We start from the raw sequence: 26021 nt of genomic DNA on the forward strand, positions 1-26021 counted from the left end.
TGTGAAATTTCTATCGATTCAACGCGTATTTTGTCGTCCTACTACTCCGAGTACGCTATCCATATTCTGTATATACAAGGTTATTCCCGCAAGGACAGAACGCGTCTATTCCAATATATCTACCCAGTTCAACGGTAGGCAATCTATAACTTGGGATTCTCGGAAAGATCTGTATTTCTATGTGTATTGTTTCTTATAATTGGTGTTAGGTTTTTCTCTGTTTTTGAGAGTTTCTCGGCGTCTGTTCGGTTGTCCTCTAGACTTGTTTTACCATTTTATGAGTCATCTGCAGATTTATCTTAACTAATAATTTGAAAATTCAGACTCATTATATTCATTCATACTCTATTTATATTCTCTTTTCTGTTTTTTATATTCTATAAGAGTCATTTGTTTTTCTTGATATCGATTCTGACGTCATCATGATTATGCTTCTTCGTCCCAGCCAGCCCAGGATGACGTCTATATGGCCAGATCTACCGACCATACTATTCCTTAAATCTGGAGACCTAACGTTACGTTTATTATAAAGTTTTGGTGCGACGTTCTGCCGATCGCTGCTATAGCTCAACTGCTGGTATATAACATGGGCCTGCTCCCTCCGAATCGTGGTGAAAAGAAGTAAATATTCATTTCGACATCATGGGTGTTGTAAGTATCCAATTTCACCAACACAGCCAGAGCGATCTAACAAATTAGGTATCAAAAGTTGTCTATCATGGCTCAACTAATGACTTTCTTGTCATAGTTTCATCTCCTGCAGCTTATAAGTCGTTCAAGAGTAATCCTTCCTCGGTAGCGCTGGTCGATGTAGTCGATGCATTCTCGATTTACACCTCCGCAGATACTCGTCGGGGTTCGCATGGGATTCTCGATCAGGCTTCTAAAAGTCTGATTGAGAATGAGTTTGGAGAGAAAACTTCGACGGATGAAGCTATCACGAAAATCTTACTCGAGGGACAGCTGCAAGAAACTAAAAACTCGGATAAAAATGACTTCAAGTCCACAAACGATTCAGATAACGCAGCGTATATAACTCGCTAATTGAGGTTGTGCTTAGTTTATTAACTTATGAATAATAAACTTATTTATTTCTTGTAATACAATAAACTTTCTTTTATGCTTGTTACTTATTCTTCCTTAGTCAATAATGTGGAAACTTGCCGAATCAACTTCTCACTGGCATTTCGTATACTACTGCTGCTGCTATCGCGCTTTAACTCATTCTCGCAAGAAGATTTTCGCGGTTTCCCGTATCCAAGATTATTATTAATAATCATGTTATCATCTCTACATTTAGGCAGAATGATCTGATCGGAGCTGGTCTCATATACCAAGCTATTCTCCCGATCGTAGTCAACATCTTCAACACTGTCAATAGGCTTGTTCTGGCTTGCACTACGGAATATCGTTGCTCCTGAAATTTTCCGAATAGCTTCGCGCCACGAGCCATTTCGACGCATTTCAAATTCAATTTGGCTGTCTAGCTGGTTCCCACGAATATCATATTGTGCTTTAATCTTCAACTCGCTGTTTTCTCGCAAAATGTCTGTCACCAATGCAAGCTTTCCGTGCGACCAGACAGTTCTCATGCAGTCTTCGATCCGTAAACGATCCGCAGATTTGACCGTGATTTCATGCAGCGGTCTCACTACTGCTTGTGAATCCACCTGTGGAGTACTCGCACTCGCCGAAGAAAACACTCGTCGCGACATAGGCGACAAAGTGCTGTTCCCATAGCTGATGGAACGGTTCGAGATAGATCTCCGAGTTACCTCCTCATCTTTGCTCTCACTTCTGCGAACAGAAAACCGACGACGGACACGAGGCACAATTATTTCTTGCACTGCCAGTGGAAAATGGTTGATTTCTATATCCACCATATCATCAGATGCCAAGTGATTAGAATTTCCTCGATAATGTAAAGATGACACCCGCCGATACATTCGACCACTAGCAAGACTAGATGGCGACAGCTTTCCAAATGGGGTCACCGAGCGTCGTCGTCGTTCCGTAGAATTCGTTGCGCTATCTTCCTGGATATTCGCCGGAGATATATCAGAGGACTTGAAAGCGAGCGCCCGGATCAGTAATGGGACAATTGACCAATATCCAACTCCTTCCTCACTTGCTACAGATGCAGAATAGTCCCACTTGTAATCATCACCTCCACCACATCCGCAGATGATGGTTTGAAGGTTATCAAACCATACAGCTTGTTCTTCAAGCGATGCCGGAGTCAATAACACCTCATAGATTCCAAATGCATGCTCAAACACAATTTTAAAGCTCGTAGAATGTTTTGTCTGGATGCCAGTTTGCATTTTACTTTTCAGTGGGGTATTGGCTGTCTCAATCTTGGAGCAACAGAGAGGTATCAGAAATCGCACAATATATCGTTCAGGACGATCAATAGAAGCCAGAATCAGCGTGGACTTGAACAAAAAAGCTCCATAATATTGACTACGGAAACTACCGTCTTGAGCCATCCAGCCAGTGTGTAAGGCACCGCAGAGAACTGAACGGCCCAAATATTCAGGAGTGAAGTTAACTCCGGAATCAGACGCAAACTGGATACGTCGCCAAAGTTCACAGGCAGAAGATTGGTATTTTGATAATTCAGGTTTGAAGTCGTCAAGTCGCCGAAGATTGTCCTTGACAGCTTCCAGACATCTATTCAACTCTTCATTCGCTTCAGTAGAATCAGAATTCGGGGTATGTTTATATAGCTGTTCTAGTAGTAGACGGTATTTTCCAAATCGCATGGTAGGCTGGCAACAAGTCAGTAAACCTCACCCAAAGCAAATAGCTCGTACATACACTTATAGCCAAAGAAGGAAGACTTAAATCCGCCCGACGATCCGCAGACTGGGTAGCCATGAAAAACTTTTCTGTTCCCTGTAACCTGTATCAACAATTTAAACCTATTGTCTCTCAGATTTTAACTCACAGTGCTCCAATGTCTTCGATATTGATTGGCAGATGTTTGATACATTTTGAGAATATCGAACACGTTACTATAGTTCAAGCAATACTCTTCATATAAGACTAGCTGAGCAGTCTTATGCTCAATCAACCTGGCAATAGCACAAGCCACAGTTGGGGAAGATATCGAAGTTTGCGATCCAGACCAGGTCGAAATCTGAGATTTCACAGGATCTCTCATACATGACATAACTTCAGACTCAAAACTGGCCGGTTGTCGCACGCTATCACGCAAATGTACATCTAAATGAAGAATCCCGTAGCCATCGCCTAAAGCTGAACTAGGAGCATAGAGCGCTGGAAACATAGAATACAAAGATGCCAGAACGCGTTGATGAAATTCTAGTAGCTCAGAAGCGCTATTTCGAATATCGGTCACCAAGTCGCGCTCTCTATATCCGCAGGAATCTATAGTTGCTAAGTAGCCCTGGTCATCATCAGCTATAAATTAATCTACTTCCAGACATGTAGTATCACTGACATTAACCAAAGTTCTTAGACCGCTTAAATAATGCTCTTCAGTGCTTATGAATTCTTCTATGCACATTCGTCTTCGTTGTTCGCGCAATGACGATGAGCGCGAGAAATCGATCCTAGATTCGTACTGATACGATGAGCTCAAACTAGGTAGCGTGTCACCATCATAAGTCGTCACTTGAAATAGTATTTGATTATTCAGGGGTTGTTTTGTCTCGCGTACGTCTTCAGCTTCAGAAGGATACACGGTTCCACGCGAATATTTGTATCGCGCTCCATCTGCCAACACATAGGATAGATTCTGAAGCTCTTCTTCCTGGTTAGCCGTCTTAGCTGATTCCAAACTTGAAATGGTTGATTGGTCTTCCATGGAAAATTCTTTATCTGACTTAATTCTCTTGAAAGCTACTAGAGTGGTATCGGAGTCCATGGCATCACTGTCTAGTGAGCTCGAGATCTGGGTCGGCTTCAACGGACTACTTCTTGCTCCTCGATCTAGGATCGTGCAAAAATCAGCCTGAGACCTTGAGACTATTCTTGTCGACATTATCAGGATCTGCAATCGATTTATATTAATATGATCGTATATTTGTAATTCGTATCGATATTAACAGATGGGTAAAAGGAATGCTTTAGTTGGATTGACTGGGATCAATATACCCCCATGGGATTGGCAAATGGCCTGGCACTGGGCAAACAAGACAACAAAAGGCGATTATTACATAATATCTATTTCTAAGTAGGAAATGAAGAGTTTAACCAATCGTGACCAGATTTTTCTAGTAAATATTGCTTAACAGCTTGTCGTCGATTTTCTCGTCTTAAAATCCACTGTCGTCGAAGTTGTTGTCGCAAGCTTACTAGTTCGGACGTTTCCTTTCGCATGTCTTTCAGCTCTTCCATCTCTAAATGTCTCTGTTCTTCATCTCGTGAAAAATTATAAAAGCCAACGCCTCTTGATCTAATCTCCTTACTCGCATCGTAATGAACTGGTAAATCTTTGTCATCATCTCGATCAAGTAGCTGCCGCATAGCAAATTCGTCGGCTTGGAAGGCATCATGTTGAATCATATGCCCGTAAATTAGATTAGCAGGTCGTTTGGCTCTTAATATAGCTGCTGCTTCTTCGTCTCCATCTTCTGCTGCTAGCTCTCGCAGCTTGTATTTGGGAATCATTCGTGACCGACCAAACTCGTCTATATATTCCACTAGATCATCTTGATCCAGTTCTTTCTGATCAGATTCGCTATCAGAAATATCATCTTCGTACGATGAATCAAACGAAATTAAATCAGTATCGATTGCCAAATCTTTCGTATCAATTCCTGTAAGTTTGCCTCGCTTGATTGCTCTATATACTTTTGCCTTCTTCTCAAGAGCTTCCGTTACTTTATCCCCCGGGTTTCCTCTCTTTTTCTCATTTTTTTTCTTTTCAGCCCTTTCTCTATTTGATAATATTTTACTCCCTTTCCTGTCCGGGCTGACTTTCTTGCAACTAACATTAGCCCGTATAGTGCGATTCTGTGACCTGTCCTGGTAGAACTTTTCTTTCAGTAACGTGAGCTCATTAGCCAAACCTAATGCACTCGCCGATGACACTTGTATATCTGCCTTTTGCTCCCGTGTCTTAACTTTGGTTGTAGCAGGTTCGTAAAGCGACATTTTTCTTATTTATGCTTGCCTTGCTAATCTTTTCACGTTCTTCCTCCTTGTTCTTCGGATCAGCTCGATCATACTCCCATTTACTCTCCCACGAGCCGCACGATACTGTCACGTGAACATTATAACTGTGGAGTGGCGAGTTAGAGCTGTTTGAGCTTGAGACCATGTCAGCTTGAATATTCCATCCTGTTCTTTCGTGAACGGGATTGGATACATAAATAGTGCTCAACCAGTTCTTATCAATATATCCTAGTCCAGAAATTGCTAGTTTTTCTTGAATTCGCGATGGATATTGACAATGCAACCCCAGCGACTACTGAAGTCAGACTGAATGTATTCCATGGCAGAACAGTTCATTCTCTCGTTTTACCGCCCTCTACAACGTTGAGCGAAATTCAACAGGAACTTGAAGTCTTAACTGGAGTTCCACCGTTTAACCAGAAATTAATTGCTCCTAAGCGAGGGTTGTTGAAGGCCGCTGATGCTGATTCTCCAATCAGTAAATTAATTTTAGACATCACGAAGCCTACGAAAGTCACCATGATGGGTACGAAGCCTGAGGTTGTTGATGCTATTAAGCTTCAAACTCCACAGTCATTCAAGCGTCCTACTCCTCGGTTTGTATTTCATGACCATTCGGCAGTGACAGGCGGATCAAATAGTAACGAAGATGCAAATATTGATCCAAACTATACTTTCCACAAACTTGTTCCATTAGCATTCTTACCTAACTCGGAACTTGCACTCGCATTATTGCAGAGATTACGACGCGATAGAGGTATTCAAGCGATCATGAGAAGGCATAAGTGGTCAGTTCCTGTTCTGACTGAACTTGATCCTGCCTCAAATACTTCTCATGACGGTAAGCTGCTGGGACTGAACAGGAACAAGGGTCAAGTTATTGAGTTACGGCTTCGAACTGACGCATATGACGGATTTCGAGATTATAAAACGATTAGGACAACCCTCTGTCATGAACTAGCACATAATGAACATTCTCCGGGCCATGATGCAGGGTTTTGGGCGCTCTTTCGCGAGCTGGAACGCGAAGTCATCGAGTTAGATCCTTTCAGTCGAAATGGTCACGCACTTTCAAAGCAGGAATATTTTCAGCCTGTAGAGAGTCATGAGGATGAAGAATTTCAGGATAATGGTGGCTGGCAAGGCGGATCATTTGTGCTAGGAGGGGGTAATGCGGTAGTCGACGATTCAGCTACTACTACTACTATTGACGATATCAATCGATTGTCTGATCGAGAATTGACTCTAAGAACTGCGAGCATGAGAAATTCAATGTTAGATGCTGCTTTAAAACGTCAGCAGCAATCTTCGAGTCGGAAAGGAAAAGATCATTCTGGAAGATGAATCCTTGTATATAGGTGTATTTGTTGGTTTTGGTGCATTGTAGTTTTGGGTTAAGATATAGCATATTACACATTCTCGGTAGAAAGTACTATTAATTTAAAAAGAGCTTTATTATACGGAGGAAGTTGGTATTCTCCCTCGATACTTCACAGAGCATCTAATCTGTCATCGATCTCTTGAGGAGTTAACTTGCGGAAACGCGGACCAGCAACATTTTTAACGCCTTCGAAACCAAGTAAATAATCGTTTGAAGGACCAATAATTCCGATTTCAACCGTGTTTCCACTCATTTCGCCTTCGATGGATTCTTTCAGAGTTAGCAAAGCTATGTGAATTGCGTCTTCAAGTTCCAAGTCCTCTGTCCACCGCTTCTCAAGAAAAGTCTTAGCAGATGTGCTCCCTTTTCCGATGGCAGTAGCTTTCCAAGGAAAATATGTTCCAGAAGGATCGACTTGGTAGAGAGAAAATCCGTTATCCTCGTCGTGTCCGCCCACAAGGAGTGATACACCGTAAGGTCGGACACCTCCAGATTGAGTCGCTTCTTGCATTGTTCGTGCGATATCTTGAACAAGAATTCTAGTAGGTGGGTACTCATTATAGATTCGCTTGTAGTTTGTATGCGAATTCTTGCGAGTCTTGTCCACCAAAACACGAAAATCAGGTCCCATACCACTATAAACCATTCCAATATCCGGGGTAACGCCAGTTATTTTTTCAAGTGACGACGCATCGATCAAATCCGAAGATGATTTCTTCTCTGTCGCAAGAACAACTCCATTTTGGGCTATATAAGCCAAATTAGTAACATATTAGGCGGCGAAATGCACGAGCTGTCATACCTTTAATTCCAAGCGATGTGACACCTTGATTTACTGCTTGAAATGCATACTCTATTTGGACCAGCTTTCCGCTGCAATGATCACGTTAGTATCTCCATAAGCGTAACTGTAATTCGATTCCTAACTATGTGATATATCATAAAATATATTTGATGTTCAGTCTTACCTAGGAGAGAAAGTGGTTAAAGAGAAGGAATATCTGTCAGCCATAAGGTCGATCTATCAATACACTAATATCCTTATAAATATTATAAATTTTGTGAAAATATAAGAGATTCCGCGAGATCCCGTCGCTCTCTAAAATAATAATCGATGCTGTGAATGAGTTGATTTCCAAGCTGATGAGGTCGATTGCGTGTATTCGAGTAGATGATTTACTATTCAGAATGTATAGCTCCGTTCTGCGGCGTTCCTCAATAACACTCAGCCGTATTACGAAATTTCTGCAGGTAAATTGAGGGCAAGAGGAGCAACTCCAAATTTCAACTCTACGATAACAGAACGTAATTCTGCAAATAATGTTACAAAATTCTAGTATAATGAATGTGTCGATACCCACTGTCTTAACCCAGCGTACAGATCCGCCAAGATGGCGAATCGTTGATGGTGAAACAGTAATAATACAAGAAAAATAAACAATTTTTCTCACCAGCGCTCAACAGGAAAGAATATGTAAAAGTATCAACAGGCTCTTTTTTCGCACAATAACTAGCTAGCAAGCCACTGATTCTGGAAACTTCACTCAAGCCTAACTCGTATCTCAAAATTCAAAATACGCAAAGTTCAAGATCAGCTCCCTCCATTGTAGCAAAACAACGGAAGACTTGTTCGCTTAAGGCATGCGCGGTGAAATATCCATATATGCAAGACATATTGGACCTTCAAATGGCTTTCAAGTTTCCGAACGTTTCTGGTTCGAAGTATCGATCTGGTTAGACGTTGCGGAAATCTAACAATAGTTCGACACAACTACTAACTTGCTGGCATCCATCCAATGAAAAAAAAAACAAATATACATTAATCTATCCCAGTATAAGCAATACAAAACATATTCAAATATCCAAGTCAACAATGAATGTACTTGAATGGCAAGAGTTATTGAAAATAGTTCGAGGATGAAAAATTTCTAATAGCAGCATGTAGCAGGTTAGAGTAGACCCTTACCTTGATATTATTTTGTGTAATCTCTTGAGTACGTAGTCTTTCCTCCTGAGTGATTTGTTGGCTGAAATCATTCAGGCATTATAATTTGGTAATATGTAATTAGGATATGACTAAGCCTAATTTTATGTTTTCTTGTTTAAAATTTGAATATGTGATAATTATACAGTTATAAACAAATAAAGACTATAGCCTACAAAGTTTCGCGTTATCATTATCATAAGATTCGTACTTCATATAATTCGGTAATAGTTTAGTGGCTAGAATTTCCGCCTGTCACGCGGGGGACCGGGGTTCAATTCCCCGTTACCGAGCTCAATTTTTTTTTGTTCAATAATTAGAATATAACGTTATGTAATTCTTATTAGGTACAACTCATATCTTCCCTTCTTTACTGCGAAAACAATGATTCTGGAACTTCAGCATATCTGAAAAACCAGTTCCTCATCGATGAATAAATTCGTCGAACAAGTCCGCAATAAGAAATATAATTGTCAGCCCAGCAGAGTTATAGACAGGCACAATAGCTGGACAATCCCATCTTGCTTGCTAGTGAGCCAAATTAGAAGTAAAGGTATAGAGAAAGAAGGATATATACATGATAATGATACTTGAATTCATTGGATAATACGTCTGCGCTTATAAAACGATGGGCTTGCAGGCCGTAATTGACTAGTCAGGTCTGGCGATAGCAGAGCTTCTGATTTTCTTCGTTTCAGAGAATTTAGATTCTTGGCCTCATCATCCTGATGCGAAATGACGTGTAGATATGGCGATGAAGAAATCTCATCAGAAGGCAGAGAAGGGATATAATGAATTTTAGCAGGGTCGTTGATGGAATCTTTAGTTGGACTTGAAGGAGGAGTAGGCAGTGTGGGTATCTTGTCAAAAGAAATCTTCTGCACAGACGACGAGTATACCAGTTCTTTGTTTTTAACTGAAACCATCTTGCTTTTGGATTTGATAGTTAGCTGTACTTAGGCATTCGCATGACTATTAAAAATGTTTATATGTAAAAGCCTAGAGATATTCGATCACTTTAATTCTGGCTGCTAGTTTGATAAAGATGTAAACAACCCACTTGGTCCCAACTGGACCGAAACTCTATTAAACAAGATGCTATGCCAAAAAGCTAAACGCCCCAACTAAAACACAAAAATGCATCGTCTATCAAATATCATAAATCATAATTAACGCAACCAAATTCAAACAATAATATTGCGGATACTTCTTTAATCCCAAAAGCACGCTCTATCTCCGGTAATTTGAACGAGCAAGTCCAACATCAAATATATTCTTGAACATTGATCCAGTCGAAATATTACTCCTATTGTGCCGTCCTAGTAGTTGCAAATACAGAGTGGATAACCAGAGAGCGAAAACATTGAAAACATGATGGAGCCAGAAGGCATTCAAAACCCCATTTAAGCATGCATAGACCGCTAAGTAGAGCAGGATTCCTTTCGTTAGCATCTGCGATTTCTTGCTCGAAGATCGCGGAATCATTTTTCCAGATGTCATGTTCTCGACCAAAAAGATGATTGGAGTGATTGACAATAGGTTGTGATGCGACGAAAAGGGTGTTGTCCACTTTACTGACAGATTGTGAATCCACACAATTAAAACTGGAATATTAATTGGAAGGACCCAAATCATTAGCATCAGAATCGAAATTGAGAAATTTGAAAATATTGGGCCAAATCGCTCCACTGGAACATATTGAGGACTTAGCACACGCAAAGACTTGATACAGGTGTTCACATGAACAATGAGCACGACCAAATACGCGAATTGAAATGGCACATAAGCCGAAACAATGAGCAAAAGCGTGAATATTGTTAGAAATCGACTTCCTCCGCTTATAAATGCCAAAGTAGAAATAAAACTGCGGACGCCAAATAATATATATCGAAGAGTTAATGAACCGATTGAATAGACTTGAATCAAAATACGGTTGCTCTTAGTTCTATCTCTCGGGATTCCACTTGTTGGGGTTCCAGAAGATGCTTGAACGTGTACATAACTTAATCTATCCAAGGTGGTTGCAATAAAGAGCAAAAATGAAATAACAACATAGTATACTACTATGCACATGGCAGTCGAGATAACGAACAAAATTGGAGGAACAAAAAATAAGTATGGATCTGAAATTCCTAGGAAAATATCATTGTTTTGCACCATTCGATACTCAGTGTCATCTGTGGTAGAACTCTTATCACCCACAGCAGCAAATTGCAACGTGGACTGCGGAATGAGGTAGCTTATGCAAACTACAAATAAAGAGGAAGCCAAACAAACTAAAAATAAACCTTTCCCGATGAAAACGTCTAAAGCAGCACCAAACGTGATGAATGTGCCTAGACATGTCAGCTATTATTCAAAACAAGTAAGATTTAATATCCATACCACTATTGTCATAAGAATTAAATTGAGCAAATATCACCATAGCTGCCACAGCAAGAGGAAGAGCTGATATCGCAGTTCGATAGCGGATAACAAGATTACCTAATGTGCCTAAGACATCAACTGAAATCTTCATTTCAATAGGATTGCTGCAAGTCGGATCCTGCCATAATTGAAGCTTCAGGCTTGGAGGACCCCTATTTCCAGGGCCAGTGATGAGAGGGACAAATGGGGAACTACCATGAAACCAAATTTTCACATCCTGCGCGTCTGGAAAAAATTTTGACTCATATGGCTCAGTGAGAAACTGACGCAGTAGAGGATTGAATAGTGCTTCGTGAGATGAACATTTGCTATTGGATAAGTGGAGGTTGTATGACATAATGCTATTAGTCAGTCCCGGCAGAGATATCTCTGAGAATCCGGTTCTAGTAGCAGGCAGTTTCAAGCGAGAGCCTCCGATAAGCGATGAGATTATTCCCGGTGACAAAGTGTATAGATAATCCTTACTCAGAAAAATCTCGATTGAAACAAATCCTGACACTTGCTCTTTATAGGAGTCTATAATCGCAACATATTTGTATCCATGAAGGTCAGCAATATTATATTGAATGTATGAAAAAGGAACTTCACTAGTTGGTGCAATTGCAGGAAGAAGAGCTCTGTCGGTGGCAAGATTCGAGCAAGCATATGATTTTTTTCTCCCTCCAGTAGATTTATCAATTACTGTTCCAAATCGCTTTTTTAAAGCGTCTGTGTCAAGTTTTTCGTCATGTTCTTCACACAACAAGATAGTTAGCTCCTGATCTCCCTCACAACTGAGCTCATGACTAGTCAAAATACTGAGAATAAAGTCACGGTTAGACTCTGTAGGTACGGGAGTCATGTATAATTTCGATACATCGGGTTTTCCAAAATCACGAATCACTATACGCCGCTGCTTTTTGGTATAAATATCTAGATTATCTGGAATCTGAAGTAGTGTGTCATGACCGAGAGCAAAAGGAACACTCTTGGGAGCCAAAGTTTCTAATCCTGTCAGAAATTGAGATCTAAAGATTTCCATTCGAGCTGAAAGGCTTTTTGTCCGAGAAGGTTCCCGACAGTCAACAATCTGTAGAAGGGCGTCAACAATAGCATGACGGAGTTGATGACACCAAGCCACTGCAAGATGATCAACACCGGTCCACACATTTGGTATGGTATAAGAAAAGACTGTAAATCCATTAGTGGGAGGCACAAGCGATGCAATATTAGTATAATCTGAAGGTACAATCGTGTCTCCGGAGCCACCTGCTATAGAAATTAGAGACACAGAAGAGAGAGGATTTTTGCCAATCATCAAATCCGAGTAAGATTCACGCCAAAACCTATTAACTCGCTGATAAATATCGACTAAATCCCAATCAAATGTTGTAGGAGGGACAGAATGTGGAGTAGACAAAGTGATTATGGTATTTACCGACTCAGCCCGGTAGTTTGGCAAAGTAAACATTGTACGAGCGACGAAACCACCCATGGAATGACCAATAAGAATAACCGAACTCGGAGGGCGCAAACTAAATTTGCCACTATTATTTGATACCTGATAGGCAGAAGAATACAAAGATAGGATGAATGAAATTGCATCATTCAAGTACTCTGCCTGGTCCAAGAGAGTTCGTCCATGGAAAGCCGTGAAATCTTCGTTGAAATCGGCAGTAAAAAAGTCTAAACTAGAATATGACTGATCATCAGATTTAAAGGGTTCGATCGATTCGTAAAATAAATGCGCTGCCTCCGCTGCCAATTCACGAACTTGCTTATAGCTGCCGGCATTGCCGGGAATAAAAAGTACCGGCACTCCCGTTGGTTCAACAGAAAGATCAATGGACTGTTCTCGGTAGAGATAAAGAGAATATTTGGAAGCCAGCCTTGAATGCTCTGCTGTGAAACTTTTGATCTTAGCATACGACTGAGAGAACGAAGGCTGTTGACAGTGATCAAATTCAGTTTGAAGCCAAATACTCGAATAGAGCATAAGCGTCAACAACAGAGTGCCAACGACGACAATAGATAGCGTCCGATAATAAGTTCTTGTAGGAGGAGAGATTAGAATAGATGACCGTCGACGAAAATATCGCGCAGCAAAACGTGGTCTTCGAGGACTTGATCCTGAAGAAATTGTTGATGCCGAGGTGGTGAGAGTGGACGTAGGAGTCTGTGGCCTTGGAGATGACGAGGATGAGAGTGGGGCAGAAGGAGATGTCGACATATCAAGGGCGTGATATTGATACCCGTCCGAGATTTTGATCTAAATCCCAAGGCTTTCTGGAAATGCAAAACAGGAAATAAAGAATCGCTAGTTCGAAAATGCGAACTGGTATGTGAGAAATTAAGACTAGAAGGTGCTATTGTAGAACGACATTGTTAAAATTTGTAAAACCCGAAAATTGACAAAATTCAATGTAAAATATTATGGTAAGATTTTAAAAAATAACACAATCTTTTAACCGCGAAAAGAATAAGAAAAGTGTATAGTACACGAAGAAGCAGAACAGATTGGCCGCAATCGTTCCAGTAAAGTTTCTCAGTCAAGATTTACTATCAGCATTTCCTTCGAGACGACAACCAGAAAGTTAGGGACGGCTAATTTTACGAAGTATCTGAATATGTATTGAATTTACTATTTTCTATCATATAATTACATAATCGTATCATACTTACAGCTTCTGAACTTCAATTCTAAAAAGGTATGATAAATGCCGTCGTCTGAGCATCCTTATCGCGAACCATCGGTCAGGGCACAACACCCTTTAAAATATTGTTGTAACATGTGACTTGAATTCCCGATCCAGCGGCGGGAGCGGCTTCAGGTACGCGCTTCCGTTTTTAGAAATGGCGGCCCGGCCTGCTGGGATTGGACTACCCCGAGGACGCAATGTTTTCGAGGTAATTTTAACTAGTGCATAGGTGTATGCCAAACAGCCTGCTTTTATTCAAGAACTTTGCAAATTGGACATAAAACATTGCAGTTTTCCAAGCAGAAGACCTACTTGGATTTGTGACTTCTTTGTCTGTAACTCTGCTCTCTCATTGACTTCTGCCTCTTAACGACTCGAACAGTCGTCTTCATTTACTTCTGGCAGGCTTATTCATCTGAAACTCTAGTATATCATGTCTAGTTCGCATCAGCACGCCTCGAGTGTCCATTCACTTTCCGATGGTGAAGATGTCGACGATACTTTTGATGAAGCACCTCAGGTTGTCACCGCTACTCGTGCTTCGTTACGCGGGTCTAAACCGACCGAGGTCCTAGTTAATCGCCGCTCGTCTGCTACAACTTCAACACGCTCAACCGCATCCGACTCTATCATTGCAGCCTATTCCTCCGTTGCGGGGTCAGATTATTCACCTTTTCCATCTCGACCGTCTAGTACTGACGATCAGTTTTTGACCGGCGCAGCATCAGGCTCCCGCTCTGCATCTGACGATGAAGCTCCTCCTTCGCCGGTACCTTCACGGGGGCTGCCATTTACGGTTGTCCATTCACCGTCGAGCTCAAACGTTACTGATACGACTGATGTTCCTGACGCCTATGAAGAGCCGTCATCACCAGTTTCCCTAGGATCTGCACCCTCACCCACTGCTAGCACCACTAGTTTCTTCACTTCCGCTTCCGAATATCCTTCTGGATATGATACTGACCCCTACAACACCGATGCCTACGTTGACGCCGCAGAGCTCTCCTCCATCGATTCTTCAGATACTGTTCCTGCCTCGGTTGCAGTTGTGGCATCTACTGCTGCAATTGGGACCCCCCGAGAAGTATCGGCAGCTAAGTTTTCTTCTGGAAGTCCTTCTACTCCAGATGCGCCTGTCTTTTCAAATAGCGCCGGTAACTCTCTTAAGGCAATCTCAAAATCAATCCCACCTGCCGAGCTTCCAGAAATTTCAATGACTCGCTCTGAAAAAGGAGCATATTCAGCTGTACCTGCTAATCCTACTATCAGAGCTGTCAGTGGAGGAGGTCCTCCCCCGACTGGTCCAATATCCGAAAAAAAACCTCTTGCTTCCGCATTACCACTCGATAAAGACTCCTCTAAGCAAACTGCCACCAAATCACGGAAAAGGCTGTGGATTCTTCTTATTCTTCTATTCCTTGCTGTTGCAATTGGTGTCGGAGTCGGAGTTGGAGTTGGTGTTGGGACGAAGAAAAATAAAAACTCAAACAACTCTTCAGCAGGAAGTTTGCCCAGTTCGTCCTCAGTTGCACTTGTGAGTTCTACAGCTGCAGGCTCTGTCTTGGCCAGTTCTGCATCAGGTTCTGCACAATCATTTTTTTCCACTTCTAGTGCCCCAACATCGACGCTGTCTCGATCAATATCAAGCCGATTTGTATCGTCTTCTACTACAAGTTCCAGTTTCTCAGCCTCGTCCAGTTCAAGGTCTAGTTCGAGAGTTTCATCTACCTTGTCCACTAGTATAACGCACTCGACACTAATCACATCTTCGTCTTTATCTTCAGCAGTGTCGACTGGGACATCTTCTAAGTCCTTAACTAAAATATCATCAACCAAATCATCAACCAAATCATCAACCAAATCATCAACCAAGTCCTCAACCAAATCCTGTACCAAATCTTCTACCAAGTCTTCCTTGAAGCTCTCTACTTCTACATCTTCTACGAGATCCTCTACCGTTACCTCTTCTAGGATATCTACAACTTCATCAACCAGATCTGCAGCTAAGGCTGCTACTAAGACATCCACGTCGCGTTCCTCCACTATTAATGCTTTTCTTGCTAGGGCGACATCCAGTTCTACCATGCGCACTTCATCACATTCCTTAACCTCCAGCTCATCTTCCCGGCGTACTTTTACAACGCGGACAACACATACCGCATTTACCTCTTCTACTTCATCTCGCGCGGCTTTTCTTTTGGTAACTCATGAAGGCAGTTTGACCATTGAATCTGCCACAAAGACAAGTTCAAGCAAGATAGCTAGATTGTCTGAATTCTAGACAAAAAAGCTAGTTCAGCAATCCAGATTAGAGTGTAATTCGTCGATAATTTTAATTCTCCTGATTTTGGCGTACCTGTAACTATTTTGTGTTTTAGACTATATTATCTATTTATGTCCTTTTGTGTACCTTCATTTCCTGCCTTCATCAATGTGAAGGACCCTTCCGTCTTAAACCCTCGGAATATCACTCACGTGATCGACATAATAGGTTAGTCTACCGAAGCGGACCTGCAGCAGACCCTTTCGCTTGCAGCGAAGGCATACCAATATACATCATCCAATCGAAACTACACGAACAAGGAAATCCGACAGGATTTCAGAGATTTGCAGTTGATACGGGCTTAAATTGATCTCGATTATAGACTTAGTCGGAGTAAGTTTTAGTCACGAAGTACCCTAGCTGTCATTTGGATCGAATTCCGGTTGTTTGACGGCGGTCGAACAATATAACACATACGAAGTTCTATTCTATTCATCTGTTCTAATATTTGAATTAAGAATGAAGTTTATTTCAAATGACGTCTCTGCAGGACTACTATTAGTATTTATTTTAGTAGTCCAGCTAGCATCGCTAGCATCGGCAGAAAAAGACCCTAAAGGCGTCAAGTCTGAGGTTTTCGATCACAAATATGTACCTATTGAAGGCTCACTCATGACACCAATTGGCCAGCCGTCGTTGTTTTCTTTTTCCGGTCGCTGGCATCGATTCAGAGATGTATTCAAAGCTAGTTTATGGCCCGGGACTTATGTTACTTTGTTGTCGTTCGGTGATCACTGTACACTTGTTCTCAGGCCTCGTATTTTAGAACCTCGAACTCTGTTGTACCAAGTCAGTGTCGACGGCGGCGAATTCTTCGAAGTTTCGAAAGATATTACTCCAGAGGAAACACATTTGGGACCGATTTTAATTCGTATCGATACTCCTGGCGGAGAGAAAGATGGACGAGAACCACATGTTGTCACGGTCGTCTCTTCTCGTCACACAGCTTCGCTTTCACTACTTGGCTTCATGATTCCTACTACACTCGTCAATCAGAATAATGATTGGTTGAGTGCGCGACTTGGATTACCCTATGTTGAATTCATAGGAGGCCGTGATTTGGCAGATAGATTTGCAATTTCAAGTTCCGAGTGGAGAGCTGCGGAAGAAATCGGAGCTCGACACAGTCATATTGCTGCTAAATATCCGTTAACATTAAGCAAGGAGGCTGCTCCAAGAGTAAAATCTCTTTTTACGGAATATCAGTTTCTTAACCCGACAGATCATGACCCGTATCAGGTCAACCATCTGCCGCATTCAGCTAGATATTCGTTCAATTCCCAACATATTATTGAACCAGTCACACCCTCTGTCGTTATTTTGAACATTGGAGAATACGATGTCGATGCTCGTGTTCCTGCTGAGGAATTTGCTGACAGTTTATATAAATTCATTCGAAGATTACGACTCAATGATCGTCCAGGTGCGCGTCTAGTGGTAGTTGCAAGAAAGGGCAGATACGAAGCTGAAACTCGTGCTGTAGTAGCTCACCTGCGTGAAAATGAAGGCGACTCTCAAATTATTATTGCTTCTTACCCTGGTGGATCAATTGGTAATGGAGATGGTTCTACTGATGCAACGGTTGAGCAGTGGAAACAGTTTCTGATTCGCTTCGCCGTCCAAACGCCTCCAGATGTCTATTCATTGAGTGGTATCCGAGATGCTACAGGTGATGCGTTGAGTGATTTGACAGATCAATACAGAGAGAAGCTTGTTAGTGCGCAAGCTTCACTTAATAGCCTCTTTATTGTCTTTGCTATCGTTGTGGTAATGCTTGTTCTTCTTAGTCTCCGCTTTGTTGTACGGGCAGTTAGCCGAGCTATTTTTAGCAGATGCTGTGGGCGGAGAGCTCTCGGAAGGCCGACTTCGCAGAGATATAAGGGTGTCGCAGCCAAGAATGGAGTTATCTGGGATTAAATTTGTCATGTAGATATTTGAATATGCTTGTAAGGTAACCAGGAATAGGTTGCAAGTGTAACTGTGGTGCTTATTTCTCACGCTCATTATTTGTTTTGGATTTTGTTTACTTTGTGTGTATTATTTAGTAAGTCAGATCTGATTTTGGTCTCAATAATGATATGTCTTGTTTATTGTAAGTGATCGTCTAATTTACTTCTGTATTGAACTAATTAATTGTTTGTTCATGATCTGTTAATCCCGGATCGATGTCTGTGCGAGATGGGAGACCCTGAAAACTGGGGTTGTTGCTAGGCAACCGCCAGTGTTTATATATAACCCAAAGCGGCTGATTGTATACAAAATCCAACTGTTATACTTGCGAGGCAAGTCATATGGGGACGGGGCGTAAAATTCTGGACCACACTCCAATACTTTTTGACTTCAGCTTTCATCCAGATTCAGTTTTGTGATATTAGCGTGTTATTGTTTTTGTTAAGGAATATCCGGATCAACCGCAACTATTTATTCTTCTTTGATTAATCACATCCACTACCAGCTACATTCTTCCAAAAATAACATAAACATCTCTATTTATACTTCTTGAGAATTTTACTATTCAACCTCTACGATTAGGAGAACGCTTCACATCTCTAATGTTTATCTAAACCAAACCAATCTCATTGATTTGTTATGGCTGCTCTTACGTCCGTTGCCGGTTCATCTGGACTTTCTCCTCTCCGTCATCAATCATCATCTGCAAGCATTCGCAGAATGAACTCAATGACGTTTTCACCCTCGTTGTACAATTCTCGGTCTCCATCTCCTAACCGGCAGCACTCAAACGTGTTTGGTACACGGAAGCCGCTTACAGAAGCTTGCTCTTACATGAGCGCCATTCGATTACCGATTTTAAGTGACTCGGAGGAAACTCTAGAGACGCTACTGCTTAATCTTGAGGCAACGTCGGTTGCAATAGATAACCTGGATTTTAAAGGTGACATCAGATGTGCAGGTTCCAGTAATGATTCACTGATCTGCATTGAAAACAAACTCGAAACGCTCATAATGCATACCGATTTTCTTCGCAAACGGTCGCTCTCAGCTGAAGAGAGTGAAGCTCGCACGCTTGCTCAACAAATAGTTGCCGCTACAGATGGGATAGCTCGTACGGTTCAGCACGCTCGGAAGCTTATTGACCTAGCCTTAGAGTGGACTGAATTCATGGACTCAGTAATTCCTGATCTTGCCGTCGCCATTGCAGCATGCCAAGAATTGGCTGCATCTTTGGAAGGCTATAGGAAGCGCAAGCATACCGAGTGGCCGATTCCTGAATCATCAGATTCAATTGCAGGCTTGGTCAATTCGCTTGAGCAGAGTCCGATCGCAGCTCAAAGGAAATTTGTTTGCCTATCAGAAGAAGATGGCAAGCAAAACGAATGGTAAGATGATTTCTATTGTCACATTTCGCTGGTTTCATCAATCTAACAGAACGTCAGTCTTTTTGAATTCCTTCAAAATATGCAGCCTCTTGAAAGGAGTGTTAAGTTTTTGGACGAGTGCATTTTTAAACTTGTTCAGCGACTTGGTAATAATTTCGAAGAGGCTCGAGAGAAAGTTTCAAATGAGCATGCTTCGATTTCTGAGCAATGGCAAAAACTTGCCGCTGATGCTGATTCCCTGCTGTTGGAGTTTGGTGATAAAAGATGGGTTGCTCTTTTGATTGACACAGGCAATCAGGTATGCATTTTATCACAATATCAGATCTCTACTAACATCTCGCTAGGCTCGCAGATTAATGTCCAATACTGAACAGCATATGAACGTGATCTTAGATAGCAAGCCCGACCTAGGGAACATGGACTCTAAAGTGCGTATTTATGAGTCTTCTGTACGCGAAAATTTGTCTGTGATTTTGCAAATACTGTGGCTACTTAATCGTGCAGACAGAGATCGAGTGACTTCTAGTACTGAGGTAGCGCGAGAGATTTCGCATCTGCAAAATTTCTGGACTGAGTTTGAAGAAAAAATTTATACAATTGATGAGAAGTATGGACTAGATGTGATGAAAGTTGTGGAGGCCAATCCACTTAGCCGTGAGACTGCAAGCCGATCATCGTTCCGCTCCTCAGTATCATCACGGGCTTCTCTAGGACTTAGCTTTAGGGGTCAGAGCAGATGTCGCAGTCGAAGTGAAAGTCAGTCATCGATGGCTGACAATGACGATCAAGCTCATGAGGCTTCCTCGCCGTTCGAGACCTTTCCAGCTAGTACCTGTGAACCTGAGCCTACGCTCAATACTGTCGGTAGACGAAAACGCCTTAGCGAGACTGATGCCGATAATGAGACCCCCACAGTGAAAGGGAAATATAAGCGATCATCCCTGATTCAAGATTCGAAAGTAAGGCAAAAATGTGAGACAGCCGAGTCTGCATTTCAAGATTCCTATGAGACAGGTTCACAGTCCCGTCAGTCGGATACTAAGCCTCGCCCGTCTTGTATTCCCCAGCCTAAATTTAATCTTTCTATGACCAAATCGTACGACCTTCCAAGCTCAGTATTGAAGTCACCTGTTAGGTCAATTAGTGGCTCGGAATCAAGCATGAACACGCCATTAGCGAAGCAATCCTTGAAAAAACAGAGTATGGTTGATCTTCGTTCAAGGCCAAGTCTATCGAATTTGGACGTGACACCGAGACGAAAATTATCTTCCACGGCAGCCTCAGTGTCTGCAATTGTGTCTGCTTCAAAGCCTCGCAGATCCTTGATTCCGGCACCTCAAACTCCGCAAATCAAATCCCCGACTAAAGCTGGTACTTCACTAGCAACCAGTCAGAACTGCCAACATTTACCTGGAACTCTGTATACAAAGATACATCCACAGCTGGCGCCGGCGAGAGATACTCCACTACGACACACTCCTAAGTCAAGACTGAACCATCACGCCAGTACACCGAATTTACGATCTGCCGGTTCTCTCGAAAAGAAGCCTTCGCTACCGTCATTTGCTGCTGACAAAATAGCCAATATCAATGCAGCCTCTAGCCAAGTGAAGTCAACACGCTCACGAGTTTCTGTAGCACGTCAACCGTCTTCATCTGCTAGATCTCAGCAACAGACCCAGCCAAGTAAATTCTACATCAAGTATGATTCGCCATCATCTTCGACAACTGAAACACAGCTTGAAACTAAGCAATCCTTAACGAAAAAGAAAAGCTCGGCGAGCTTGGCTTCTCGCCCTCGGTGGCGCTAATCTAACCACTTGAGTATCAATCTGAACCTCTTTACCTGGCTCCATCCAACATTGGTACTGTAAATGGTTATCTAACTTTTCTTTTCCTTCTAATTTCACTATCCGTTTGCATTATCTGACTTTTTTCTTCTATTTCCTTTTTGTCTCATTGGTTTTGTTAATTCTGTTTCATTATTTTGGTGGGGAGGGCATTTTCATTTTTTTTTGGTAGACTTTCATTTTTCCTATTGTGCGTGAGCGTGAATAATCACTCATAGTCATAAATTAAATACACAACATTCCATAAAATAAATTTAAACCACATAATACTGAACACAAGAATTGAAAACAAATACAAAATCATCATCATAAAGGAGCCAAGACTGAGAGTAACACAAAAATCGCCAAAACATAATGAAGTATCGGTAAATAAGGAATCTGATCGTAATATGTAAGTCGAGCAAATGTAGTATACAGAACCTGCAAGAAAGACAGCAAACAACGAAAAAAATGAGTCATAAGCGCTGTACTTTGAGCATAAAATGACAGCGATAAGGGGAATAATATACAGCACGGAAAGAGAAACAGATAAAAAGTTAAGAAATAGATATTATCTTCCAAAAAGTTTGAAAAGAGTGTATAGTTAGAGACCAGTTGAATGTGAAGGAATGTAGCTGTTGATAGTTGTAAAGAATGAGTTGCATGACTTTTGAGTCTATGCTCAATGTTAATGATCGTGAAGATTATCGGAAAATGCAGATTGTGTGGGCATTTCGTTTTCCACTTGATATTCTTGAAAAGGAACGGATAGCGCAGTGTAAATAAAAAGTTGCAACATGGCCCTAAGATCTGACTTGCTCCTTCCTTCGAATGAAAGAATGAAACTGGAAGAAATTGTTTAAGGCTGCTTTGACAAACTCTTTGCTGACTTAGTCGATCAGGATAATTGCCCAATGAGCAAGAACTAGTTATATCAAATAAAATTGAACCGAGCGAGAAAATTGGTTTTCGGCGGACTCTCTCGCTCTTGCGTTAGTTGATGCTCACTGTATGGATCCTCTAAAGAATCGGAATAGATAATTGATTGAAGACGGCCATAATTTCGATCGAGAATATTGTCAGTAGCAAAGTTGTTTTCAAACTGAACACTGTGGCCAGACCTTGTAGAGTATGCGTAAACTCTACTCTCGCTGTTGTCCTTCATCCCATGCAGCGGATATCCTGAAGGAAGCGTAGAAGGCGAAGGCAACGGTTCGTCCGTAGGTACCTTTTGCAGATCGGCTCGGGAGCCGCTCCGAGAGGTCGACCATCGTAGGCCTCTCATCAATAAGCTAGTTCTTGAGAAACGATCATGTCGGGCGGCAGCCGATACTCCAGATACATATTTGTCCTCATACCGGGGTGAGGCATGAAAAGTCATAGAGAAGTACGGCAGTTTGCTCTTTTTCTCTGGAGAGCTGGGTGAACTCGTAGATTGAATTTTATCTTGGTGCTCGTCTGCGCGGTCATTAAGTACCGACCCCGAGGTAGAATCATGAGTAGTGTCCATGTACCATAATTTATTATCGTCGTCAGCGCAAAAATTTAGTTTTTCCGACTGCACAAAGATAAACACCGAAAATGTGATCACACAAAGCAGAAAAACATGGATAGGCATCGCAACTACCGTGAGACTCTGCAGAGCTCTCGGAACCGTGATTTGCTGTGCATTTGCACCCAACGTCGCGCGATATAGAATCTCAGGAGTAACTAATCCCTATAAACAAATTAGTACACATGGGCTGCATATATTCTCGACAGATCATTCACTCACTACGTAAATGAAACCAGCACCCAGATAGGCACACGAAGCTCCTCGATATCCACGAAACACGTCTCGAGCGTTTGCAACAACCGATGCATGCCCAACAGCGTACATAAATCCGCAGGCAATGGCACCTAGAAGTCCAAGCAACAAGACAGATCCTGCAATTGCAGTTGCAGAACCCATATAAAACATTGCCGATCCGGACTTGGTAAAACACGAACTGTAGGCAGTCCAATCATTGGTGTATATCAGATACACGGGAAGCCAAAACACGACTAATGTGGAAGCGTAGGCCAGGAGTCGCAGAATAAACACAAGGCGTGCACGAGCTGTCTTGTGCTGAATGTTAATTTCTGGGTAGTTTTCAGGCAAGTCCTGCCGATGAAATGGTAGGTCTAACTCCTTCTCCGTTTTTCTTCCTGTAGCCGCCTGCGCTGAAGTGCAAGCTACGATAGAGGGAATAATAAAATGCACATATGAAACCGGCACCATGATAAAAGCCAGCCAGGAAAGGGAAGGGAATACAGACGTTCCATTTAGTTGGACCTCACATTCATTTTCGCTTCCACGAACTGCTATGATCAAATTCAATACGTTACTTAGAACGCATAGGAAAGCGAGACCAAGTGCACGACGTTCGAATTGGCCTATTAAATAATATCTGAATTTTGCAAGCCTGTCATAATGACGATCTGTATCGGAGGAAGAATGGGCAGTAAAGCGCGCAAAGACAGTTATAATGAGAATAACCGAAAGAACTATACCGATAATCGATGCTATAGAGAGTGAATTGATTGCAGATTGAACCATTGTCTGAACAACACTAGAAATTACTTTCAAACTATCATACAGTCGACGATATGAGCAAATTCGATGGAAAATACAACAAAATCCTTTGAGAGTATGAAGAAGATCTGAAAGTGAATGGTGAAATGTGAAGTAAGCACGATTGAACGCAAGTGACAAAGGGCTAGACAGGGGTCAAACGCGCCACCTTAGAAGAGGAGCTGCCTGTCGGCAAAGGCATTTAAGATCCCCTGAAAATCAAGAGAGATTTCAGATAAATCCAAACTTTCACTGTGCAATCCAAACCAACATTCATGGAAGCGAACAGAGAAAGTCTATTAATTACTTATGAAAGTCTATTATTGGTAATAGTTGACGAAGTCGCTGCGAGATACGCGCGACCATGTGCGGCTTGTGAGGCTCCTAGCGCGTCAAGAACGCGTCTCCCGAAGCACGGGATGGAAAGGGATGGCATTCTCAACGTAAGAAATTTCACGGCTCTTGAGCTACGTTTAACTGCAATCAGACCCGCCACACTGTTGTACTTATATGGAATCAGTATTTCAGTTATTAATGATTTGGGTATTTGGTATATATTGAAGATCTAATTATAGAGTCCCCACTGCAGAGTTCTTATTGTAGGTCCTTCACGGGCGAGTCGCAAATTTGAAGAATTAAAACACTAGAGGGCTTCTGCAGTCAAATTGGTGAAGAGTTTTGACTGCCTGAAATCTAACTCCAGATTTTTGCCGAACTAGGTTTTACATAGTATTCGAAAGTTACCTTGAAAACGGGACTAGTTTCAGTAACCGTAAAAGTATTGTTAAGATGGATATTGTTTTTCCCGTTGAGCTTGAAGATCAAATTCATGATCTAAGGAGAAGCCTAAGCTGAAGATGGAGCTGATCTTGCCCCAAAGTATTGTAAAACTGACGAGATGAATTTTGAGTGAGTTTAGTTGTACAAATCCCTTCACCGTTCTTGGATTCAATGGAGCTTTTTCCTTTGCTATCCACCAATCTACTCTTGAAGCCTGTTATTCAGGTTTTCGCGATCAATCAGCAGCATGACCGCTTAGTGTATACTTAACTGCGATTAGAAATTCTTGAGTAGCATCTCTTTTGCCGATGCTGCTTGAATGAAGCTTTTGATTTCTCATTGAGTAATGTGGCGGAAAAATAATTTTGTCTAGATAGAACTTAATAGTCATTTTGATTCTACTCATTTGTTTCACAATATAGAAATTCTATAACCGAACCTGAAAAGTTTCTAGTATATAATCGCTGAATAACGCAGTTTATATGCACTGCAGGGTACGTCATGCGACACTAGACCATTGCTCTTCAAGGTAGCATTCTTTGGTAGTATTCATATTCGAGGGTTTAGAATACATACTTACTGATCGAGCAATCGTAACAATAAACTATATGGACGCGCATTTGATCTTGTTTCTACTCTTGTGAATGGTTCAACTGCTTAGGTCCACCCGCAGATTATTGATAGATTGCCATTCTTAAGACACAAATATTGGAACCAGTCTATGACCGATATATCTAATGATTTGGCTGAGCTTCAAAGTGAATCTGAGCAGGCTAAAGAGAGCGAGCTTGACGCGTCTTGTATGCTGAGCCCATCTTCGCCTTCTCCGAGCTTGCTAAGAAAAGATTTGGAATCCACAGAAGGCCAGCCTGCTATAGGAGCTGAGAATCAAATAAAGAAATTTGGAGATAGTCGATTGATCCCGCTAAAGGCTCCGCTTGCCAATCATAGTCTACGAGTCTCACATCAGTTTTCCAATCCCAAATTTGAACTTAGAATAAATTCGAAGGGATCAACAGAACAACAGGAATCAGGAAAACTGACAAGCAGCGCTCTAATCTCAAAGCCCACGATTTTGACAACGAGAAGCTCAGAAAGCTCTCCTTTATCATCTCCCCAGAGCTGTTTTGGTTCAGATTTTACGATTGGCGACAGATCTCCCGATAACAATCAAGCTGTTACATCAATATCAATATCTAGTGATCCAGATGTTTCACATTCATTCACAGATTTAAAAGGCATGTCTTCTGATTCTAGCTCACAAGAATCGGGTAGAAATTCGTTGGGTGATTCTAAGTTGGGGCGCTCGCCAAAAATCCAGAAGTCAAAGCAGTCCAAGTCACTAAAGTCGTCTCCAGCGAAACGAACATTCTCGCAGACTGATTCTCTATTTACATCACAAGGGGTACAGAGCATTTCCAATGACGACAAATCGGGGAATAGATCCATTTCAAAGCTCTCGTTGCACGATCTGATAACTAAAGCGAAAGAAGGAGAACAGAAAGTTATTTCCAGCTATGACGTTAAGCCTTTGGTAGTAGAG

General features: G+C 41.7%; 10 protein-coding genes and 1 non-coding gene across 11 annotated transcripts; 6 read left to right on the plus strand and 5 right to left on the minus strand.

Moving 5' to 3' along the window:
• The first annotated feature begins 145 nt into the window (after window positions 1-145).
• V1516DRAFT_220474 (ribosome maturation protein) lies at window positions 146-1050 on the plus strand. Its single transcript, XM_066918763.1, has 2 exons — window positions 146-651; window positions 700-1050. The coding sequence occupies exons 1-2, from the start codon at window positions 643-645 to the stop codon at window positions 1042-1044; spliced, it is 354 nt and encodes a 117-aa protein (XP_066779328.1). The 5' UTR covers window positions 146-642; the 3' UTR covers window positions 1045-1050.
• V1516DRAFT_671937 (uncharacterized protein) lies at window positions 939-4069 on the minus strand. Its single transcript, XM_066921664.1, has 4 exons — window positions 3467-4069; window positions 2951-3412; window positions 2821-2898; window positions 939-2771 (listed from the first exon to the last, which is right to left on the minus strand). The coding sequence occupies exons 1-4, from the start codon at window positions 4007-4009 to the stop codon at window positions 1131-1133; spliced, it is 2724 nt and encodes a 907-aa protein (XP_066779329.1). The 5' UTR covers window positions 4010-4069; the 3' UTR covers window positions 939-1130.
• Window positions 4063-5153, minus strand: V1516DRAFT_671938 (uncharacterized protein). The gene has a single exon (XM_066921665.1). The coding sequence runs from the start codon at window positions 5122-5124 to the stop codon at window positions 4198-4200; it is 927 nt and encodes a 308-aa protein (XP_066779330.1). The 5' UTR covers window positions 5125-5153; the 3' UTR covers window positions 4063-4197.
• A 149-nt stretch (window positions 5154-5302) lies between these two features.
• Window positions 5303-6568, plus strand: V1516DRAFT_671939 (WLM domain-containing protein). Its single transcript, XM_066921666.1, has one exon. It carries the CDS (start codon window positions 5410-5412, stop codon window positions 6487-6489), a length of 1080 nt encoding a protein of 359 aa, XP_066779331.1. The 5' UTR covers window positions 5303-5409; the 3' UTR covers window positions 6490-6568.
• On the minus strand, window positions 6562-7692 carry V1516DRAFT_671940 (nucleophile aminohydrolase). Its single transcript, XM_066921667.1, has 3 exons — window positions 7495-7692; window positions 7329-7399; window positions 6562-7273 (listed from the first exon to the last, which is right to left on the minus strand). Exons 1-3 carry the CDS (start codon window positions 7536-7538, stop codon window positions 6636-6638), a joined length of 753 nt encoding a protein of 250 aa, XP_066779332.1. The 5' UTR covers window positions 7539-7692; the 3' UTR covers window positions 6562-6635.
• Window positions 7693-8731: 1039 nt separating this feature from the next.
• On the plus strand, window positions 8732-8803 carry V1516DRAFT_t15. The gene has a single exon. It is a non-coding gene; the product is annotated as a tRNA-Asp (tRNA).
• Window positions 8804-9539: 736 nt separating this feature from the next.
• V1516DRAFT_689973 (PGAP1-like protein-domain-containing protein) lies at window positions 9540-13537 on the minus strand. Its single transcript, XM_066923827.1, has 2 exons — window positions 10896-13537; window positions 9540-10846 (listed from the first exon to the last, which is right to left on the minus strand). Exons 1-2 carry the CDS (start codon window positions 13144-13146, stop codon window positions 9741-9743), a joined length of 3357 nt encoding a protein of 1118 aa, XP_066779333.1. The 5' UTR covers window positions 13147-13537; the 3' UTR covers window positions 9540-9740.
• Window positions 13538-13850: 313 nt separating this feature from the next.
• Window positions 13851-16138, plus strand: V1516DRAFT_671946 (uncharacterized protein). Its single transcript, XM_066921668.1, has one exon. It carries the CDS (start codon window positions 14049-14051, stop codon window positions 15894-15896), a length of 1848 nt encoding a protein of 615 aa, XP_066779334.1. The 5' UTR covers window positions 13851-14048; the 3' UTR covers window positions 15897-16138.
• Window positions 16043-18066, plus strand: V1516DRAFT_221478 (uncharacterized protein). Its single transcript, XM_066918765.1, has 2 exons — window positions 16043-16271; window positions 16390-18066. The coding sequence occupies exon 2, from the start codon at window positions 16398-16400 to the stop codon at window positions 17853-17855; it is 1458 nt and encodes a 485-aa protein (XP_066779335.1). The 5' UTR covers window positions 16043-16271; window positions 16390-16397; the 3' UTR covers window positions 17856-18066.
• Window positions 18067-18527: 461 nt separating this feature from the next.
• On the plus strand, window positions 18528-21087 carry V1516DRAFT_663132 (uncharacterized protein; the record flags this gene model as incomplete). The annotated part of the gene is made up of 3 exons (XM_066920485.1): window positions 18528-19276; window positions 19334-19574; window positions 19621-21087. 3 exons carry the CDS (start codon window positions 18528-18530, stop codon window positions 21085-21087), a joined length of 2457 nt encoding a protein of 818 aa, XP_066779336.1.
• A 908-nt stretch (window positions 21088-21995) lies between these two features.
• On the minus strand, window positions 21996-23683 carry V1516DRAFT_684479 (uncharacterized protein; the record flags this gene model as incomplete). The annotated part of the gene is made up of 3 exons (XM_066923563.1): window positions 21996-22030; window positions 22114-22822; window positions 22880-23683. 3 exons carry the CDS (start codon window positions 23681-23683, stop codon window positions 21996-21998), a joined length of 1548 nt encoding a protein of 515 aa, XP_066779337.1.
• Window positions 23684-26021: the final 2338 nt, after the last annotated feature.

The sequence above is a fragment of the Lipomyces oligophaga genome, assembly GCF_038497815.1.
Source record: "Lipomyces oligophaga strain CBS 7107 unplaced genomic scaffold V1516scaffold_2, whole genome shotgun sequence".
NCBI lineage: Eukaryota > Fungi > Ascomycota > Lipomycetes > Lipomycetales > Lipomycetaceae > Lipomyces > [Lipomyces] oligophaga.

Bases quoted from the DNA above. Each gene is read 5' to 3' on its own strand.
- V1516DRAFT_671937 (XM_066921664.1), bottom strand. From the start codon at position 4,009: ATGTCGACAAGAATAGTCTCAAGGTCTCAGGCTGATTTTTGCACGATC. The intron at 2,899-2,950 runs GTGAGTTAAAAT...TACAGGTTACAG, and splicing joins ATCGAAGACATTGGAGCACT to GGAACAGAAAAGTTTTTCAT. The intron at 2,772-2,820 runs GTATGTACGAGC...ACTTGTTGCCAG, and splicing joins TTCCTTCTTTGGCTATAAGT to CCTACCATGCGATTTGGAAA.
- V1516DRAFT_671938 (XM_066921665.1), bottom strand. From the start codon at position 5,124: ATGTCGCTTTACGAACCTGCTACAACCAAAGTTAAGACACGGGAGCAA.
- V1516DRAFT_671939 (XM_066921666.1), top strand. From the start codon at position 5,410: ATGGATATTGACAATGCAACCCCAGCGACTACTGAAGTCAGACTGAAT.
- V1516DRAFT_671940 (XM_066921667.1), bottom strand. From the start codon at position 7,538: ATGGCTGACAGATATTCCTTCTCTTTAACCACTTTCTCTCCTAG. The intron at 7,400-7,494 runs GTAAGACTGAAC...TGATCATTGCAG, and splicing joins TTAACCACTTTCTCTCCTAG to CGGAAAGCTGGTCCAAATAG. The intron at 7,274-7,328 runs GTATGACAGCTC...TGGCTTATATAG, and splicing joins CACATCGCTTGGAATTAAAG to CCCAAAATGGAGTTGTTCTT.
- V1516DRAFT_689973 (XM_066923827.1), bottom strand. From the start codon at position 13,146: ATGTCGACATCTCCTTCTGCCCCACTCTCATCCTCGTCATCTCCAAGG. The intron at 10,847-10,895 runs GTATGGATATTA...TGACATGTCTAG, and splicing joins TAATTCTTATGACAATAGTG to GCACATTCATCACGTTTGGT.
- V1516DRAFT_671946 (XM_066921668.1), top strand. From the start codon at position 14,049: ATGTCTAGTTCGCATCAGCACGCCTCGAGTGTCCATTCACTTTCCGAT.
- V1516DRAFT_221478 (XM_066918765.1), top strand. From the start codon at position 16,398: ATGAAGTTTATTTCAAATGACGTCTCTGCAGGACTACTATTAGTATTT.